The following is an 18,290-nucleotide window of genomic DNA, read 5'->3' on the forward strand; positions in this document are numbered from 1 at the left end:
GCGTGCCTTTAATCCCAGCACTCAGGAGGCAGAGGCAGGCAGAGCTCTTGAGTTCAAGGCCAGCCTGGTCTACAGAGTGAGTTCCAGGACAGCCAGGGCTACACAGAGAAACCCTGTCTCCAAAAGCCAAGAAAACTGGGGTCTGGTTAAAGGAACGTGAAGCATGCATGCACGGTAAGCTTGCGGACAGTGGCACCGCAGAGTGCACATGATCTAGAGACACTTGCAAGGCACGCACTGCAAGCTCTCAAGGACAGCGCACAACACGCACCTTCCTGTGCAAATACAGTAAAGATCGAGGAGTCAGCCAAAGGAAATAAGGCGGGGGGGTCCTAGGGCTTGGCTCTGGGGTCCTAGGGCTTGGCTCTGGGGTCCTAGGGCTTGGCTCTGGGGTCCTAGGGCTTGGCTCTGGGGTCCTAGGGCTTGGCTCTGGGGACAGGTGACTTTGCTGTTAGTTTTGTGCTTCTCTTGTGCTGTGGGAGCAGGCGTGAATGTGTATCTTAAGCACTGCAATTAAAGGTAGCAGGTTAGAAGACACACTCCTTGTCTCAGAGTTGCTCAGAAAGAATAAAGCAGGTAGCTATTAAAAAAAAAAAAAAAAAAAAAAAAAAAAAAACCCTGAGTGGGCTGGGCAAGGTGGAGCACGCCTTCAGTCCCAGCACTCAGGAGGTAAAGGCTGGCAGATCTCTGTGAGTTCGTGGCTAGCCTGGTCTACATAGCTAGTTCCAGCCAGCACTACATAGAGAGACCCTGTCTCCAACAACAACAAAATATGAGTGAGTCCATCTCAAAGCAGCTTCTCCTTTCTCAGAATGAAACCAGCCGGGATGGTTGCCTCACCACCTGCTTTGAGGATGTGCAGAGCTGAATGGGAGGGAAGCTGCCCAACGCTCAGACACAAAGGCTGTCCAAGGCAGTCACTTGTGGATCCAGTGAGCTAGAAATGAACCCATCCTGGGCCGGGCCTTTCTCTTACTGAACATCCATTCCCTCGCTGTCTGTCCATAGTCATCATCACTGTCATCACTGACCAGAGTCCCGCCCCCAGCCCTCCCCCATCAAGGTTTCTAGAGGCAGCCGGAAAGGTTGCAAGGTGAGACAGGGAGCGGTGGCACGTAGGGATGCTGAGGCAGAAGGATGGCAGTAAATTGAAAGCCAGTCAATTCAGGCTCATCTATCTACTAAACTCAGGCTCTCTGGCTCTCCTAGTTCAGTTACCGAATCTCCACACTGGGAATGAAATCTCTCGGCTGCAGTAAATGACCAGCGTAATGAAGCATATGTTATGGGCCTACTGGAGAACTTCACATGGAGAATGTTCGGGAATATTCCTGATGTATGTGGACCCTCTCTTTGCAGTGAACCTTAGTGTGTCTACAGCTAGGAGGCAGTGCGTCTCTACCCCAGGCAGCATCCCCAGCCTGCAGGTCCTGGGTACAGATGTGATAAGGCCTCTCCCCAGCATCTGGGCCCTCCTTACACACACAGCACATCCTCCTTAGGTCTCTCTGAAGGACAGTTGGGAAGTGGGTGGGACTGAACACACCCCTCACACCCAAAGACCAGGGTAAAAGTCACCAAGGTACAAGTGGACACCCTTTGAACTAAATGTAAAAGTGACACTAGACAGCCTGTTCTGCAAGGATTTAAACACACACACACACCTTAGGGGCCTGGTAAGAAGGCTCGGGAGTAAAAGAGCTTTCAGTCAAGCCCGACAACCTGAGTTTGAGTCTTTGAATATACGTGGTAGGAGAGAACGGATTCAACCGAGCTGTGTTCTGATCTCCACACGCACGCCATAAATAAATGTAATGACACAATGTGAGGCTCAGCTTAAGGACTCAAACAAGGCTCTGTTCCCTTTCTACACGTCTGCAGATGCTGTCAGTATCACCACAGGCACCTTCGTGCATGGTCCCTCTCTGAATCACCGCCAGCAGGCAGGCAGGCAGGCCAGGCCGGGAAGCATCTGGAATGGAATGCTGCTTCCCAGGATTGCGAGCCAAGCCAGGTGTCTGAGAGAAGGACCAGCCCTGCAGCTAGGAGGCAGCCCCTCTCTACCTCAGCCTGCAGGTCCTGGGTGCAGATGTGATAAGACCTCCCTCCTGCATCTAGGCCTGCCTCTGCTCACAGCCTTCACACACAGCCCGTCCTCCTTAGAACGGTTGGGAAGTGGGTCTCACGGGGGGGGGGGGGGGGGGGGGGGGGCGGAGCCACCAAAGTGAAAGTGGACACCCTCAGCTCCATCATGTCCCTCTGGTGATAACTGGAGTCTCTCGGACAAAAGGTTATAAAACTGAGGCAGAGAAATGTCACTCACCAGACACTACCTGAGCTAGGAAAAGAGAACCAGGTGGTTCCAATCAGATCTTCCCGGAACAGTCACCCAGACACTGACAATGTTTCTTATGGAAGCAGAGGTCAGACTGGCGGATTCTACAGGATTCCTGACTCAGGGCCCATGTGGAAGGGCTCTCTACCAGCCATGCAGTGAAAGCTCTGCTGTCCACTGCCTTTAGACTGAACACACCCCTCACACCCAAAGACCAGGAGGGTACTCCACCTATCAGAGCCAATGTAGCCACCAGCTAGGGTTGCTGTAGCACACTGGTAGTAATGGAAGGCCTGGCCAGTGAACACATCCTTCACTTTTAGCAGTTCCACTGGACACTCCAAGGGCCATGAGGAAGTCAGGTCCTAACACAGAAGACACTGAACTCTGCCCAGCCCACTAGATGAGTGTCTCTACCTTCCTAGGCAAAGCCTCCAGGGTAGCTCTGCTCAGGGAAGTGGCCAAATGCAGAGACTGTACCCACAACTGTTGTTATACTTTCCCCCAGGAAGGCCTCATGAGCCCATTAGCGATCCCGCAACTGGTACAAGACACCAAGCCAAAATGGAACCCGTTTCTGGGCGGTGCTAACAAGATGGCAAGAAAGAAGAGATGACAGAGTACCAAGTGAATGAACATGAGGGGATGTGGGCACCTGCTTTTGCACACCGCTGTCTCTCCAGTGCACAGATGGGACCAGCAGACCCAGCTGTATAGCAGGCCAGGTGTCCCTCGATGAGCGCAGCTGTAGAGTGACAACATCCCTGCTTGCCTCGTAGTAGTCAGAGCTCTAGAGAGCCTGCCAGAGACCAGGCACCAGATCCTACCCAATGACACAGACCTGCAACTTCATCCCGATACACTGAGTTCGGGTTGTGCCGTCTGTGCTTTCCATTTAAACAGGGAAAGTGTGTGATGAACTTGGTGGGGCTCCAGTAACTCCTAAGGAGATTGAAAAGAGACTAGCAGCACACTGCTGGGCAGGTGGGAAGTGAACAGTAAACCTTGGCCCCTTTCCCCCCTTTTACACGCACTACTGGAGATCTGAACTGCAGAGCCACTGTTCTCCCAGCAAGCTATACTTCTCACCTCCTTTAACACCCTTTTCACGCCAGCGGAGCTGTTCCACAGAGCAAAGCCATCAGTAGACAGCATACCGTCACGACCTGGGATCTTCTCAAGCAAGCCTGCCCCTGGGCAGGGTCCTGCAAGGAACATCCCATGAGCTACCACTCCCACCGAGAGTTTAGCTAAGAAGGGCCAAAGTGTCCTGTGCCTCTTGAGAGAACAGAAGTCTGTATAAGCCAAACTCTCCAGCCAGACACCTGTAATCCTAGGACCCAAGAGACAGAAACAGGAGAATAGCCATGAGTTCAAAACCAGACTAATCTATATGCTGAGTTCAGCCAGGGCTACATAATGAAACCCTGTCTCAAGGTCATATAGATAATTATACATAGTGTGTGTGTGTGTGTGTGTGTGTGTGTGTATGGCTGGACAGATGGCACAGCAAACAGTTAAGAGAATTTTCTGCTCAGGCAAAGGACTCAAGTTCATTTCTCAACACCCACACGGCAGGTATCAACCTGTAACTCCAGTTCCAGAGCTTCTGACTCCCTCTTCTGGCCTCCTCAGACTGGCCTGAGTTAGTTGCCCTTCTACATGCTGCTAGAGTGGGCTGCCCTGGAACAGACTTCTGGGATGGCTTCCTGTCCTGTGTCATCACCTGGAGGAAATTAGTTCTATGTACTTCTTCTAAAGGTGCCCTGTGTGTGCACGAATGTCACCAGGCCCCATCCAGTGACCATTTCTAGGCAGACACAGCCTCCACCAAACACTGTTCACACTTTCCAGGTAGGTGGGGAAGCTTGAGAGTAGAAGTTATGCCACCAGGTCATCTAGACAGAAACGGGACCATTACAAAGCCCTGGGGGCTTCCCATTCCCTTACACTTCTATGGTCAAGATGCTCACAGTAATAAAGGCATCTCCTACATAATCTGTCCAGTGCTGTTCTTAAACAGGGACATCTGCACAGACAGTAGACACATTAACTTAACCCAACAGAGTCCTCATCCAGTCCTGCCTGCCCAGCCCCCTCCCCCATCATTTAATCACAAGAAGGCAGAGCTTTTCAGAAACAGAGTGAAGGGAACCACTCCAACCTCTTACAGATCACATGGGGAAGCTACGGCCCCGGAGATGAAGTGATTCACCCAAACTAGCTGGTAATAACCCTAAGGAACCAGCTCCAAGGTCAAACTCCCATCCAAATTGGCATCCAAAGTCCGGTCTTTTGAGGGACCAGAAGGATCCTTCAACTACATTGCAAAGAACAGGGCATGTGTCTTGTTCACACTGCAAATGGACCTTGGGCCTTCGGAAGCCACAAGAGATGACCTCAAAATGCACCCAGTATGGGGGGCTGCTGCCTAACCAGCTCAGAGGCCTGAACAGCTGGAGACCCTGGGGTATCTGATGCCACAACTTTGTCAAGATGTGCAACATCGAGCCGGGCGTGGTGGCGCACACCTTTAATCCCAGCACTCGGGAGGCAGAGGCAGGCGGNTTTCTGAGTTCGAGGCCAGCCTGGTCTACAAAGTGAGTTCCAGGACAGCCAGAGCTATACAGAGAAACCCTGTCTCGAAAAAAACAAAAAAAAAAAAAGATGTGCAACATCAGTGGACAAAGAGAATTTGCAGAGAATAAAGAATAAGCCATTCTACATACACCCAGGGACCCAGGAGCACCTCAAAGGGACCTAGGGAGGAACCACAAAGGCCAACTCAGAACATTCAACAGCCCAGCAACATAGCAGCTCAACAGATATACATGACAGGACAACAAGCCCAGAACTATGACACACAGGCCTCCTATTATATCAGCCTAAAAAGTGAACTTTGCTGGACACACACACCCAGCTGTGTTCAAGAAATCCTCATGCAGAGAATCCCAGTGCAGGGTTTTGTTGGTTTGTTTTTAAGGCAAAGCCCTGGTCAGTCCTGCTATAGCAACTGTAACAAAAAACAATAATAATAGCCAGCACTGTTTGGAGTCTCCCAATGTCCCTGGCTTCATGGCTTTTATGAAAATACAACTAAGGGAGAGTCACCCTGAGCATTTTGGATCAAACAAGGATTCAGGCTTGTGGTGTGAGAGGAGGGAGGGCTGGTCTTGTAATAAATTACAGCAATCATCAGCTGGCTCTAGGACAGCTGGCAGATGCAATTAGTAAGTGTAAGTGTGTGTGTAAGTGTAAGAGAGAGAGAGAGAGAGAGAGAGAGAGAGAGAGAGAGAGAGAAGGAAATTATGTATCTAACAAGACACCCTCAGACCTACAGAAACTAAATGTGGCAATGCCGGGGAAAGGCCCTTCTTAGGGAAAGAGTTACTAAATGACCCCTTCACTTTCAAAGGCCTTCCAGTCTCTGGGCAAAAGCAAGTTGGGAAGACACTAGTTTCCCCCCAGTGTGTAAGGGGGTGGGGGAGCATCCCCTTCTGAAATGCCAACCACCTTTCTGGCTGGTTCTTCCAAATCGTTTTAATGCTGCACTTCCCAACTGTATAATTTGAGAGAAGAGAGCTCACACATCTTGTTTCCTCATTGCACTCCAGGTTATCTCTGTCAGCAACCCCCTTAAGTAGCCTGTTCTTACCAAAGGTTCCCTTCCCCAGTATAATCCTTCCTAGGCCAAAGCTCAGTGTTTGGGGTGGAGTAGGGAAGTCAAAGGGTAATTTCATTTTAAGCAGTGAACCGCTGTGACATAAAGACAAGCACCCCAACGCCTGAACAGCAAAAATGCTGTTTCAGCAAACACTTTTTGAAAAGCGGCAGAGACCTGGTGGAAAGGAAAGGAACGGACAACAAGGAGAGTGGGGAGTGAGGGGAAAGTCAGTGCCACGGATCGATGCTCACACTTCAAGGGACATCGCCCCAGCCCACGCTACCGGACTTAAAGCACACGGAGAAAAGACCGGCGCGTGATTCAGTGGGACAATGACTACTGTGGGCACTGGAAATAGGGTGAAGGCCGAAAGGGGTTTGCAGTGGGGTGCCCTGTGCATCCTACTCGGCACGCTGGTCTTTGAGACTCGATCCAGTTCCACGCTAACACCCCCCTCCCCTAAATTCTTCCAAAGTGAGAGCTGGTCTTAGGTCCTCACGCTGCCGCATCAGAGAGCTCGGGCAAGGGAGGAAGACTCCAGCCAGCAACCCCGCTGCAGGATGCAACTCGGGAAGGAAAGCAGTGGGGCGGCTCCCGGGCCACCGCCGGGTCCGGACGTGGGGCGCAACGGCCCCTTACCTCTAGGGTCCGGATCTCCTGCTGCGTGAGGTCGTTAGACACTGAGCACTTGGTGCGCAGCCCGCGCAGACTGCCGATGGAGATATCGATGAGCTTCTGCAGCTGGCCGCACTGCTGCAGCGCCCGGCTGGCGGCGGCCCCTGCGCCCCCGTCCGCCGCGGCGCCCCCGCCGCCGCCCTCCTTCTTCTCGCCCATCGCTGCCGCGCGCAACGCCGCTCTATCCATGCCTCGGCATCGGGGCCGCTGGGGGCCGAGGCGAGAAGCCCGGGGACACGGGCGCCTCGGCAGGAAAGCCCCGAGCCAGGAAGGCTGCACTAGGAGCGCCCCTTGGCGCCGCCGAAGCCTGCAGTCCCGAAAGCCTGCTGCCCAGTCCGCTCCTCCTCCCGCCCAGACGCGGCGGCAAAGCGAAAGCCTCCAGGACCCGACGGCTGTGGTTGTTGGAGCCTTTAAGCGACCGCGGGGGCCGGATCGGGGCCGCGACGCATTCTGGGACTTGTAGTCCGCGCATCGCATCTGCTTTCTGGCCCGCGCCCTCGGGGCCCCGCCCGCACTTCGGCCCCGCCTGACGCCTAGAAGGGGCTGCTCTGCGCCTGCTCCAATTCGTGCGCGTCGTGGTCTTGGGAGTTTGATTCCTTTACCCCCATCTCCCACTACTACGCCCTTCTCACACACGCAAGCGCACACACATCAGTATCTTTCCGAGACTGGCGAATGGGGTGGAGAAGGGGCTGATGGCTCAGACCCAGATAACCCCTGTCTTGTGGGATATTGAGGGTCCTAAAATTTTTGTGTGAGCTTAGGGGTTACCATATATGGGAATGCGCTAAGGGTGTAGCTCAGCGGCAGAACATTTGCGAGGCAAACACAAAGCCCTAGGTTTGATTCCCCAACACTATCAAAAGAAAAGAAAAAGAAAACACCCACCTTCATCTAACTCTCACAACACCCGACTCTGCATTGTGTTTGTGTTCACATAGAGCTTGACCCTGAATTGTCACACCAAAGTTACTGTGCAGGCAAGGAGAAAGGATTTTCTTCTGTGTTCTATTTACTAAACAAAATAAGTTTCGTGCCCCCCATACCCTGCAGATGCCACATGGGCAGAATATTAATTTGTTGAACAGTTCTAAGAGTTTCGAGCCAGAGAGAACCTGGGTCTACCCAATATGTGAACTTGGACAAATAGCTTTCCTCTGAGTGCCCAAGTTTCCCCTTCACATCAAATAGGGTAGTCATAGCCATCTAGCCCAGAGGGTTTCTAAAAAAAAAGTTATGTTTTTAACAGCACCCATATTAACTGCCGGCATGTGTGATCAAGTATACATGCTAGCTCTTTTCTAACTTCACACTATCTAGACTAGACCCTGAGCCTCAGCAGTCAGTAGTCTTAGCAGTGGTGTTTCCCAATCCGCCCTAATTTAAGCTTTACCACACCTGCTCATTCTCCTCTCCCATCAGTCCACCTCTCATGTTCTAGCAATAAAAATGAAGTGAAATGAGCCAGGTGGCAGTGGCACTCTGGAGGCAGAGGCAGGAGAATCTCTGTGAGTTCCAGGCCAGCCTGGTCTACAGAGCAAGTTCCAAGACAGCCAGGGCTACACAGAGAAACCCTGTCTTGAAAAAAGAAGTAAAAACTGAAGTCAAGTGTACACACCTTTAATCCCAGCACTCCAGAGGCAGAGGCAGGAGGATCTCTGTGAGTTCAAGACCAATCTGGTCAAATAGTGAATTCAAGACCAACTTGGAGCCCAGCGGTGGTGGCGCGCACGCCTTTAATTCCAGCACTCGGGAGGCAGAGGCAGGCGGATTTCTGAGTTCGAGGCCAGCCTGGTCTACAGAGTGAGTTCCAGGACAGGCAGGGCTACACAGAGAAACCCTGTCTTGAAAACCAAAAAATAAATAAATAAAGACCAGCTTGGGCTACATATATAGTGAGGTCTTGCCTCAAAACAGTGTTGGGTTAGAAAGATAGCTCAGCAGTTAGGAGCGCTTGCTTCTGCAAAGGATGAGGAGTTCTGTGCCCTGCATCCGTGTGATGGATCACAGCCATTTGTAACTCCAGTTCTAGGGATTCTGATGCCTTCTAACCTCTGTGAGCATCAAGTATTCACATGGCTACACATACATGCATGCAGGCAAAACACTCAGACCCATAAAACAAAATTAATCGAACAGAGCTAAACAAAAAGAATTACTGATACAGCTAGGTGTGGGAGCTCACATTAATCCCAGCACTTTACAGGCTGAGGCAGGAGAATTCTTTACTTGAGACCGACCTAACCTATCTAGTGGGACCCTGTCTCAAAGGATTATGAAGATACAACAATCCTCACTCTGTGACCAAGACCCCTCTGGTGTACTTACATGTTCCCAGCCCTTTCTGTTACCACAGCCCCACTCCAGACCCTGTATATGAGAAGCAACTACCTTGAAATAAAACTGCAATGGTGGTTTTCAAGCTTGAACAGAGTCACAATCAAGGGGAGGGCTCCTTCATCCTAGAATGATAGACCCAAAGCCTGTAGTTTCCTGATCCATAAATCCAAGCCTGGGCCTTGAGATTGGCATCTCTAGCAAGTTCTTAGGTGGTACTGATGCTGCAACTGTAGACAGCATGCTTTGAGAAGCCACAGTGCAGAAGGTCCGTGGGCTTCTCAATCTCTCCCCACCTTGTTGTTTTGAGGCAGGGTCTCTCACTGAACCTGGAGGTTGTCAGTTCTGCTCGACTAGTTGGCTAAGAAGCCTCAGGAATCACAGACATGTCTTGCTGGCCCACCTTTGACATGGGTGTTAGAGCATCAAACTTAGGTCCTTAGGCTTGCGTGGCAAGCACTTTACTAACTGAGACACCTCTCTAGCTCTTGGGACCATATTCTGGCCCCAAATCCTGGCATAGACCCCTTGTTGGCCTACGGCCTGTGGCACTCATGTCTATCCATGCCACCATGGTGGCAGCAGAAGGGCTGGAAGCTAAACAAACGCCAACCTCTTGGCTGCTCTCTTTGGGCAGCTGACAACGTGTGTTATAGGCATACATTCACACAGACACACACAAACATATGTAAAAATAAAAATAAATCTAAACTGAACACACACACCAACAATAAATTCAGAGAGTGTTGGGTGCTATAAAGGAAGAAAAAGAAGTGTCCAAAGAATGTCTCTGATCGCAGAAATGAGGTTGGCCGGTTTTGTTTTGTTTTTGGAGCACTCACTATATAGTATACTCACTATATAGCCTAGGGTGTGACCTTGATCTCCTGATCCTCCTGCCTCTGCCTCCCAAGCGAGAGGATGACAAGTGTGTGCACCACACTGGGTTGAGCAGAGATCTGAATGAAAAAATGAAGCCACCTATGCATGTGGTTCCCCAGGAAAGGGCCACTCCAAGCAGGGGCCATGTGCAAAGGCCTAGAGGCAGGAACTTGACATACTGCAGGAAGAGAAGGAAGGCTCACATCGCCACAGTGTGATAAGAAAGAGCAGATGGAGATGGTACAGGGAAACTGGACAGGGCTAGATAAAGCAGGACACAGGAAGGAAGCTGGGAATTGTCTCTAAGCCTGTATCACTCCTAATATAGCACAAGAGCAATGATAACACATCACCTGGAAGCCTCTTAGAAACGCCATGGGGGTGGGTAAGATGGCCCAGTGGGTTGCCAAGCCCGAAGATCTGAGGGCAATCCCTGAGACTCACGTGGTAGAAGGAGAGAACATACTCCCAAAAGTTGTCCTCTGTGCTCCAGATGGATGGCGTGACACATTTAGACATGCACAATGTAAAAACCTGGGGGAGGGGGTTTGAAGGGAAAAAAATGCCACCAAGAAGCAAGGTGTAGTGGCCCAGGCGGGAGAATCTGTTCACGGCCAGTTTCAGAGTTCTGTAACCAGCCTGGACTACATGAGACCTCGTCTCAAACAAACAAGCACAGCTCTCTAAGCACCAAAAAAAAAAAAAGAAAGCCAATATATGTTTACGTCATATATATTTTATAGAGATAATTAATGTTGTGGGAGGGAGGGAGAGAGAGAGAACAGATCAGAGGACAGCTCTGGTCTAGGGACTGAACGAGGTCATCAGGCTTGGTAGTAACTGCTTTTACTTTCTGAGTCATCCTCCCTACGTTCTTGTTTGAAAAGAAAATAGGTGACTCTGTCTTGAGGAGAACACCAGTGTCTTGGGAGATGCAGTGTCTTTTTTCTAAGCACCCTCCTCTTCCCTCATCCCTATGCTTAGATCTGTATTAAAATGATTTCTTGGGCTGAGACTGAAGCTAGCTCAGTGCTCGGGTAGTGTGTGCAAAACTCTAGATTCAATTCCCAGGACCACATACACTGGGCCTGGTGGCACAAGCCTGGGAACTGAGCGCTCAAGAGGTGGAGGGGAGAGGGTCAGAAGTTCAAGGTCATCTTCAGCGACCAAAAAGTTCAAGCCAAGCCGGGGATATGTAAAACCCTATCACAGCTAAACAAAAGCAAACCAAAGCCAACAGAAACCCAAGACCAGTTTCTTTCACTTTTTAATTGCATTTATTATTGTTAGCCTGTGAGCATGCAAGTGGAGGTAGAAGGAAGCTTTGTGGAGTCTCTTCTCTTACCTTTATTTGGAATCCAGGGGATTCAGGTTGTCATTTTGCATAGCAAGTACTCTAGCCGACTAAGTCTCTCACTGGCCCGCAAACCTGTTTTTATTTTTTGTTTTGTTTTGTTTTTTTAGTAAGCTCCAACTTTGTTTGATTAAAAGCAACAAAATACAAGCTAGCAGTTGCCATGTCTCCTACCTTAACCTCCTGCCACCCTGTTACACTTTCAACATCTCCTGATTATCTAGAACATCTCCTACAGTGCCAAGGCTGTGTACAGGGCTTTTCTAGTGTGTTACACAGGGAATGGTAACAAGAAAAACTTTAAGTAGTAAGGGCTGTGGAAGAGCGCTTGTCTAACTTGTGCATGGCCCTGGCTTCCAACCGTGTCCATACAGGAGTGTTGTGTAACCGCACATCAGTGCAGAAGCAATCTACTTTTGAAATATTTTTTGAAACAAGGCTTCACTCTAGCCCAGGCCAGCTTGGTGCCTGCTGTATGTACCCTGCTGGTCTCCAGCTCCATGTTCCCCTCCTTCTTTGTCTCCTAGGCACTAAGATTACAGGTGTCAGCCACCACATCTAGTATGCTTGGTAGACTACGAGGGCTGGACTATGGAGCTCACAATGAGCCTGTGCTACCTTCCCAAGCCGTTCCTCATTGCCTTCCAACTGGAAAACTATCTAGGCTGCCTGAGGGTCACACAGTGAACCATGATTTCTGATCAAAGTCTGCAAGGTCCTTCCATGCCAGGGTTCAGCCAGCCTCTTCAAGCTTATCACTACCAGAGGCTGTTTCAAGTCAAGACCCTGACTTAAGAATCTGATAGAAATAGAAGCATCTCTCAAGAAAAAGGTTTTCATGGATAACCTGCAGAGAACCTCAGAACTAAAGACAAGGTTAGGAGTCCTGTGTGATGATTGGTTCTCACTACCCTCACTCAATAATCTCAGGGCAGGGGTGGGGCATAGTGAGCTTTCATACCATGATGCTTAAGCTGTCGTTTTTAAACATGTCTTTAGTCGTGTATGTGTGAGTGCGTGTGTGTGTGTGTGTGTGTGTGTGTGTGTAGGTCAGAGGTCAACCCACGGGATTAGGGGATTGAACTCAGATGATCAGGCTTGGCGTCTTTATTCACTCAGCCATCTTGCTAACCTCTCCAGCGTGCCCCTCCCCCCCAAGCAGAGTATCTCTATGGAGCCCTAGTCAATCTCACAACACTCCTGCCTCAGTCTCCCTAGGGCTAGCACTATAGGTGTATGCCATCACACAGGCTTCAGGCTGTCACTCATTTGTAGCTGCAGCCTGGTGTCAGCACATTTTTACTTGGTCTGTTGACCTAACTGCACAGACACCTACCCGGTCAAAACTGCAGAGTCATCCTCCCGGCGTCCACAATCCATAGAATTCCACTTCCCAACCCTTCTCCCTAACTGGACTGTGAGTCTCCGTGCATTCTGGTTGACCTATGTCACCGAGGCAAAGCTTTTGACCTTTCCAAGACGTTATTTCTTTATCCGTAAAAAGTGAGTCTAGATGGGCTGGATGGTGAGATGGCTCAGCTGATAAAAGCAGGCAAACCAGGACTCAGTCTCCAAAATCAACTGGGCTTCTTGTCAGGTGCTAGGTTATAATTAACACTTAGGAGAGTGAGACAGGAGGATTGTTGTGAGTCCCAGGTAAGCCTAGGCTACATTCTGAGACCCTATATCAAAATACAAAAAGGAGAGAATAAAACTAAAGCCTCTCTCTCTCTCTCTCTCTCTCTCTCTCTCTCNCACACACACACACACACACACACACACACACACGGTTTTCAGGTACCCAGTTAAAAAAACATAACTACATTCTCAGAGATGTAGAGAGAAATTGGCCAGAAGACACCAGAAGGAGATACAAGACCCTTTGGTTTCCAGTTACTACCTAGGCTATTTATTCTCCCCTACTTTCAAACTCCTTGCTGGTTTGTAGCCGCTGGGGTACAATGTCTTATGACAATTTCCTTCCCAAGCTGGTCTGCTCCAGAGCCTAGGCCACCAAGGGCTTCTCTTCATATACCCTGAGCTCTGGCTTCCTCACCACACCCAAGCTCCATCAAAACCTCCTGCCCTTACTATCACATTTCCACCACAAGTGACACCTGTGCTTCTGTGCCTGGTGACTCTGTACCACTCCCTGAGTGACAGCAGGCAAAATTGCACTTCCCCTTCATACTCATGGGCCCAGCTAACGTCCGTCTTTCACACAGCCACACCCTCCTTCTGCACACCCGGGCTGAAGCAGCTGTTGAAGCTGGAAGAAAGCACAAGGCCTTGCCACCCACTGCCCTTTAATGCATGACCACAGACCTCAAATTGGCACTCTCTAGGCCTGGCAGTTACACCAGCCTTTCCTAGACAGTTCATGTTCCTGTTCTCTAGGATAGCTATTCCATATGCTCTCTCCTCTGAACACAAAGTTCCCTGCTCCACTCTGCTGTGGGTCCTGGCTCATCCTTCCTTGAGAAACCAGAAGCCTATACACCAAATCTGCCAGCCTTCCTGCCTTGGGCCTCAGATTCCATATAGCCTCTGTTCTCAAACCACACAAGTGACTCCTGTTTAAATCTAAGTTAGACATGGACTCTAACTCCAGGTTCCAGCCTGTGGAACAGGCTCAACCATCTGAGTCCCAGCATCCTTGTCTCTGCGGTATCATGTTACCCCACTTGCCCTGTTATGTTCTCCCTACCTTTCAGACAGGGTCTCACAATGCAGGACTGGCTAGCCTGGAACTCACGGTGTAGACCAAGCTGCTCTTGACTCACAGAGATCTACCTCCATCTGTCTCCTAAATGCTGAGATCAAAAGAGCACACCACACTGAATGATAGTGGCACATGCATTTAATCCCAGCACACTCGGGAGGCAAAGAAGGGGGTTCTCTTGAGTTGGAGGCCAGCCTGGTCTACAAAACAAGCGCCAGGACAGCCAGAGCTGCACAGAGAAACCCTGTCTCAAAAAATAAGCAAACAAACAAAACAGTACACACCACAATGCCAGGAGACTTGTTTGGTTTTTGAAATAGTTTCTCTTGTATCCCAGGCTGGGTTTAAACCCAATATGAAGCCAAGGATGACCTTGAACTCCATCCAGATCTTCCTGACCTTGCCTCTGTGATGCTGGGACTATAGACTTGTGCTAGTACACCAAGCTTAAGAATTGCTGAGGATCATATCTGGGACGCTTCATGCTAGGCTAGCACTCTACCAACTAAGCTATACTCCTCGCCCATTCAGCGTCTTACCCAATCGTGTTGCCCTTTCCTGTATCCTCAATACTTTAAACAGTGTACCATGCACAGCAGGAGCTAAGTAGTTGTTGAATGAATCCGTAGTAAGGAACTCTGCAAAGTCACTACTGGAAGACCAAATCAATAATTCAAGGACCTTGTTATGCTTTTAGAAAAATGACTCCAGATGCATAGGTATAGATCGTACTGACATTTTTTAAAAATTAAGATCTATTTTATGTTATACATTTGGATGTTTTGCCTGCACACATGTACATCATGAGCACATGTGGTGGATGTCTGTGGAGCCCAGAAGAGGGCTTCATCCAGAGCTGGAGTTACATTCAATTGCAAGCTGCCACATGGGTACTAGGAAGAGACCCCAGGTCCTCCATAAGAGCATCAAGTGCTCTTGACTGCTGAGCCATCTCTCCAGCCCCTTCTATTACATTTTTGTTTGGTTTTTATTTGGGGGACAGAGTCATGCTATGTAACCCTAACTGACCTCAAACTGCATCCTCCTGCTTCAGCCTCTCAGAAATCCCAAGTCGGCACCAACAATGACCCGTTAAATGTATGCATGCATATATATATGTATATATATATATATATATACATATATATATATATATATATATATATATATATAATACACACGCGCGCGCACACACACACACACACACATTCTACCCATTACTATAGATGAAAGCACCTGAAAATCTGGTCCTGCAGATTTGGCAGAAATGGAGCATGTGTGGCAATACCAGCCCACACTCAACCCCACAAAATATCAAATCTGTTTGTATGCTGTTGTGAAATAGTGTCTTGGTCTTCCAATTCTCTAATTCTGGGTTTAACACACATCACCGACATAGTCCCAATCCAGCTGCTCTTCATATTATCTTGGCATGGAGACCACCTCTCACTTTGACTCCTGCATTCTGGGACCCACTGAGGAACCGAATCACCTCCTTCTGGATGTCCTCCTTCCCCTCCAGGCGAGCCCACATCACTTCTTCCATGTCTCCAACATTCCCAGTGCTTAGCACCAGCACAATGGGACATGCCTGCCTCCAGATCCTGTGCTCTGTCTCCTGGGCGGGAACTTTAACCAACTCAGTCAGTGTGGCCTCAAATTCTTTCCCTTTGCATCTCTTGTTGTGGACTGTGGGCCTCTGGCAAAATGGACCTTCACAGAAACTACAGTGCTCCAAAAGGCTTGCTGTTCCTTGTTGAAATTAGTGAGCCAGTTTAAGCTAAAAAGCCCTTCCCTGACTGTGTTTACTGCGCCCTCACCAGGACAGCCTGAGCTCAGAATCCCATAGTTCACAGGTGTCTTTCCTGTCTTTCCTGCCACATGCTTCTCCCAGAGGCTGGAAAGCTGGGGGTGGGAGGCAGGTGCTTGGGTGGGGAAGATGCTCCAAAACACCCTGTGATCATTTATGAACTTGCAGCCAGCATCCTGACTGAAATACGCATGCTCAGCAAGTCTGCCCTATTTCCTGAGCCCAGCATCCAGGTTGCTTACGCCAAATGGTGACAATGTGGTTCTTCTCGGTGCCCGTTCCCATCTCTTTACTTTTTAAAGACAAGGTTGAAGTGGAAATGTCTGGTTTCTGTGGAGACTCAGTTGTATACTGTGATTTTTCTGGAAGCTGTCCTGTGAAAGGGCATGTGATATTTAGAAAGAGTATAAATATAACCCCACAGAGAGTGAGCGGACATGCTTGCATTGGTGTGCCTTGCAATACTAGACTTCACAGATGACAGTCTTGCATTGGTATGCCTGCTGGTCCTCACTGATCTTCTCATGACTTCGTAGAAAGAAACCTGCCAGGGAACTGCTCATGGTATTCTGACTGCTGGCTGCTTCTGCAGACTCTGCCTATTAAGCAGAGCCTTTTCATCTGGATCTTTCTAGCCGCTGCTACTAATTCTTGTTTGGTGTTTTGGACTGGACTGCTGATATCCTGACATTGAAGATTGGAATAGCCCCAAAGACCTACTTTTAAACAGGTCCACAGTCCCCTTTTCCTAGTAACCTTTCTTTTCCCCAGCCTCTGGTAGGTGGGGTAGAAGGGAAGCTGAAGCATTTAAGAACCCTTATTAAAGTAGGTTTTGAAAAATCTAAGCCTACACTAGTTCTTATATAATGCAGGCTGAGTTCTAAGTCCCTATGTGGCAGAGATTGACCTTGAGATTCTGATCTTCCCACCTCCACTTCCAACATACTGGATTACAGGTGTGCTCCACCACCGCCTGGGCTCTGTGCATGTTAGGCAAGCACTGTGCTGACTGCTGACAAGCTATGGTCCCAGCTGCTGCTGCTTCTTCTTCTTCTTCTTCTTCTTCTTCTTCTTCTTCTTCTTCTTCTTCTTCTTCTTCTTCTTCTTCTTCTTCTTCTTCTTCTCTTTCTTTTTTTTGTTTTATTTATTTATTTTAAAAAAATGTTTATAGCCCTTTGTGTATAGCCCTGTCTGTCTTGGAACTCACTCTGTAGACCAGGCTGACCTTAAACTCAGAAATCCATCTGCCTCTGCCTCCAAAGTGCTGGGATTAAAGGCATGTGCCACCACTGCCCGGCTCTCCCAGCTTCTTTAAATTTATTTTTTTATGTTAATATGCTATGTAATGGATTTCATTACAGCATTTCACACACGTGTCATTATACTTTCTTCTTTTTTATCACCTCCCCCATCTCTTAGATATATTCATTCTTAATTAATTAGAGACAAATTTAGCCTACCTATTTCCTGGCCTAAAGCCTCAGACTCCCCATTGCTGGAATGATGTGCATGTGCCACGGTATCTGGCAGTTATGTGGCCCTCATTATGGTAGAGGTGTCTTTTTATGGGTTACATTGTTCTTTTTCTGTTTTTGAATGCCACCCATATTGTGTGCCAGGATTGCTGGTGAAATAGTGAAATTCTGAGTATGAAATGACTTAGCAGGGTGTGCCCAACCCACAGTTCCTGAGGGATGCCAATGGTGCTTCAAGGGGACTCCATATCCAGACATTGTCAACAAAGAGAATCTGTTCTCAGCCCCCATCCAAGTGAGGGCTGTCCCCTCCTACCAGAGTGCCACGAAGGAACACATGCTTGGCTGGTAAAGGTACTTGCCATGTGTCTTGGTTAGGGTTTCTATTGCTGCAATGAGACACCAAGCAAGTTGGGAAGGAAAGGGTTTATTCAGCCTACACTTGTACGTTGCTGTTCATCACCAAAAGGACATCAGAACAGGAACCTGGAGGCAGGAGCTGATGCAGAGGCCATGGAGGGATGCTGCTTACTGGCTTGCTTTATTATAGAACCCAGGACCATCACCCCAGGGGCAGCACTGTCCACAGTGGGCTGCAACCCCACCCCCACTCGGTCACTAAGTGAGAACATTCCTACAGCTGGATCTCATGGAGGCATCTTCTCAACCGAGGCTCCTTCCTCTCTGATAACTCTAGCTTGTGTCAAGTTGACACAAAACCAGCCGATATGCCTGTAACCCCGATGACCTGAGTTCGATCCCCCAAACCAATTTCTTATAGCTGCTCTCTGAACATGAACAATGGCTTGCACATGCATGCACATCATCTCTCTCTCTCTCTCACACACACACACACACACACACACACACACACAAAATAACAAAGTAAAACAAGAATTTATTTGTGGGTTTCATTTTGTTTTGCTTTGTTTTAAGACAGGGTCTCATTGTGATACCCTGGTTAGCCTGGAACTCCCTCTGTAGACCAGGCTGGCCTCTAACTCACAGAGAGCCACTTGACTATGACTCTGCTTCC

The 18,290-nt window shown here is 49.0% G+C and overlaps 1 protein-coding gene across 6 annotated transcripts in view; it reads right to left on the reverse strand.

Annotated features, from left to right (window-relative positions):
- Positions 1-7,069, reverse strand: part of Ksr1 (kinase suppressor of ras 1) — a 132,588-nt gene extending 125,519 nt beyond the window's left edge. For all 6 annotated transcript variants that reach the window (XR_003838017.1, XM_021177247.2, XM_029483586.1 and 3 more), the window contains exon 1: positions 6,639-7,069. Coding sequence is in view for 5 of the 6 variants with exons in the window: in XM_021177247.2 (XP_021032906.1) it covers positions 6,639-6,863 (225 nt within the window). In the remaining variant the exon portion in view is untranslated. The remainder of the gene's footprint in view (positions 1-6,638) is intronic.
- Positions 7,070-18,290: the final 11,221 nt, after the last annotated feature.

This window comes from Mus caroli, chromosome 11, assembly GCF_900094665.2.
Source record: "Mus caroli chromosome 11, CAROLI_EIJ_v1.1, whole genome shotgun sequence".
Taxonomy (NCBI): Eukaryota; Metazoa; Chordata; class Mammalia; order Rodentia; family Muridae; genus Mus; species Mus caroli.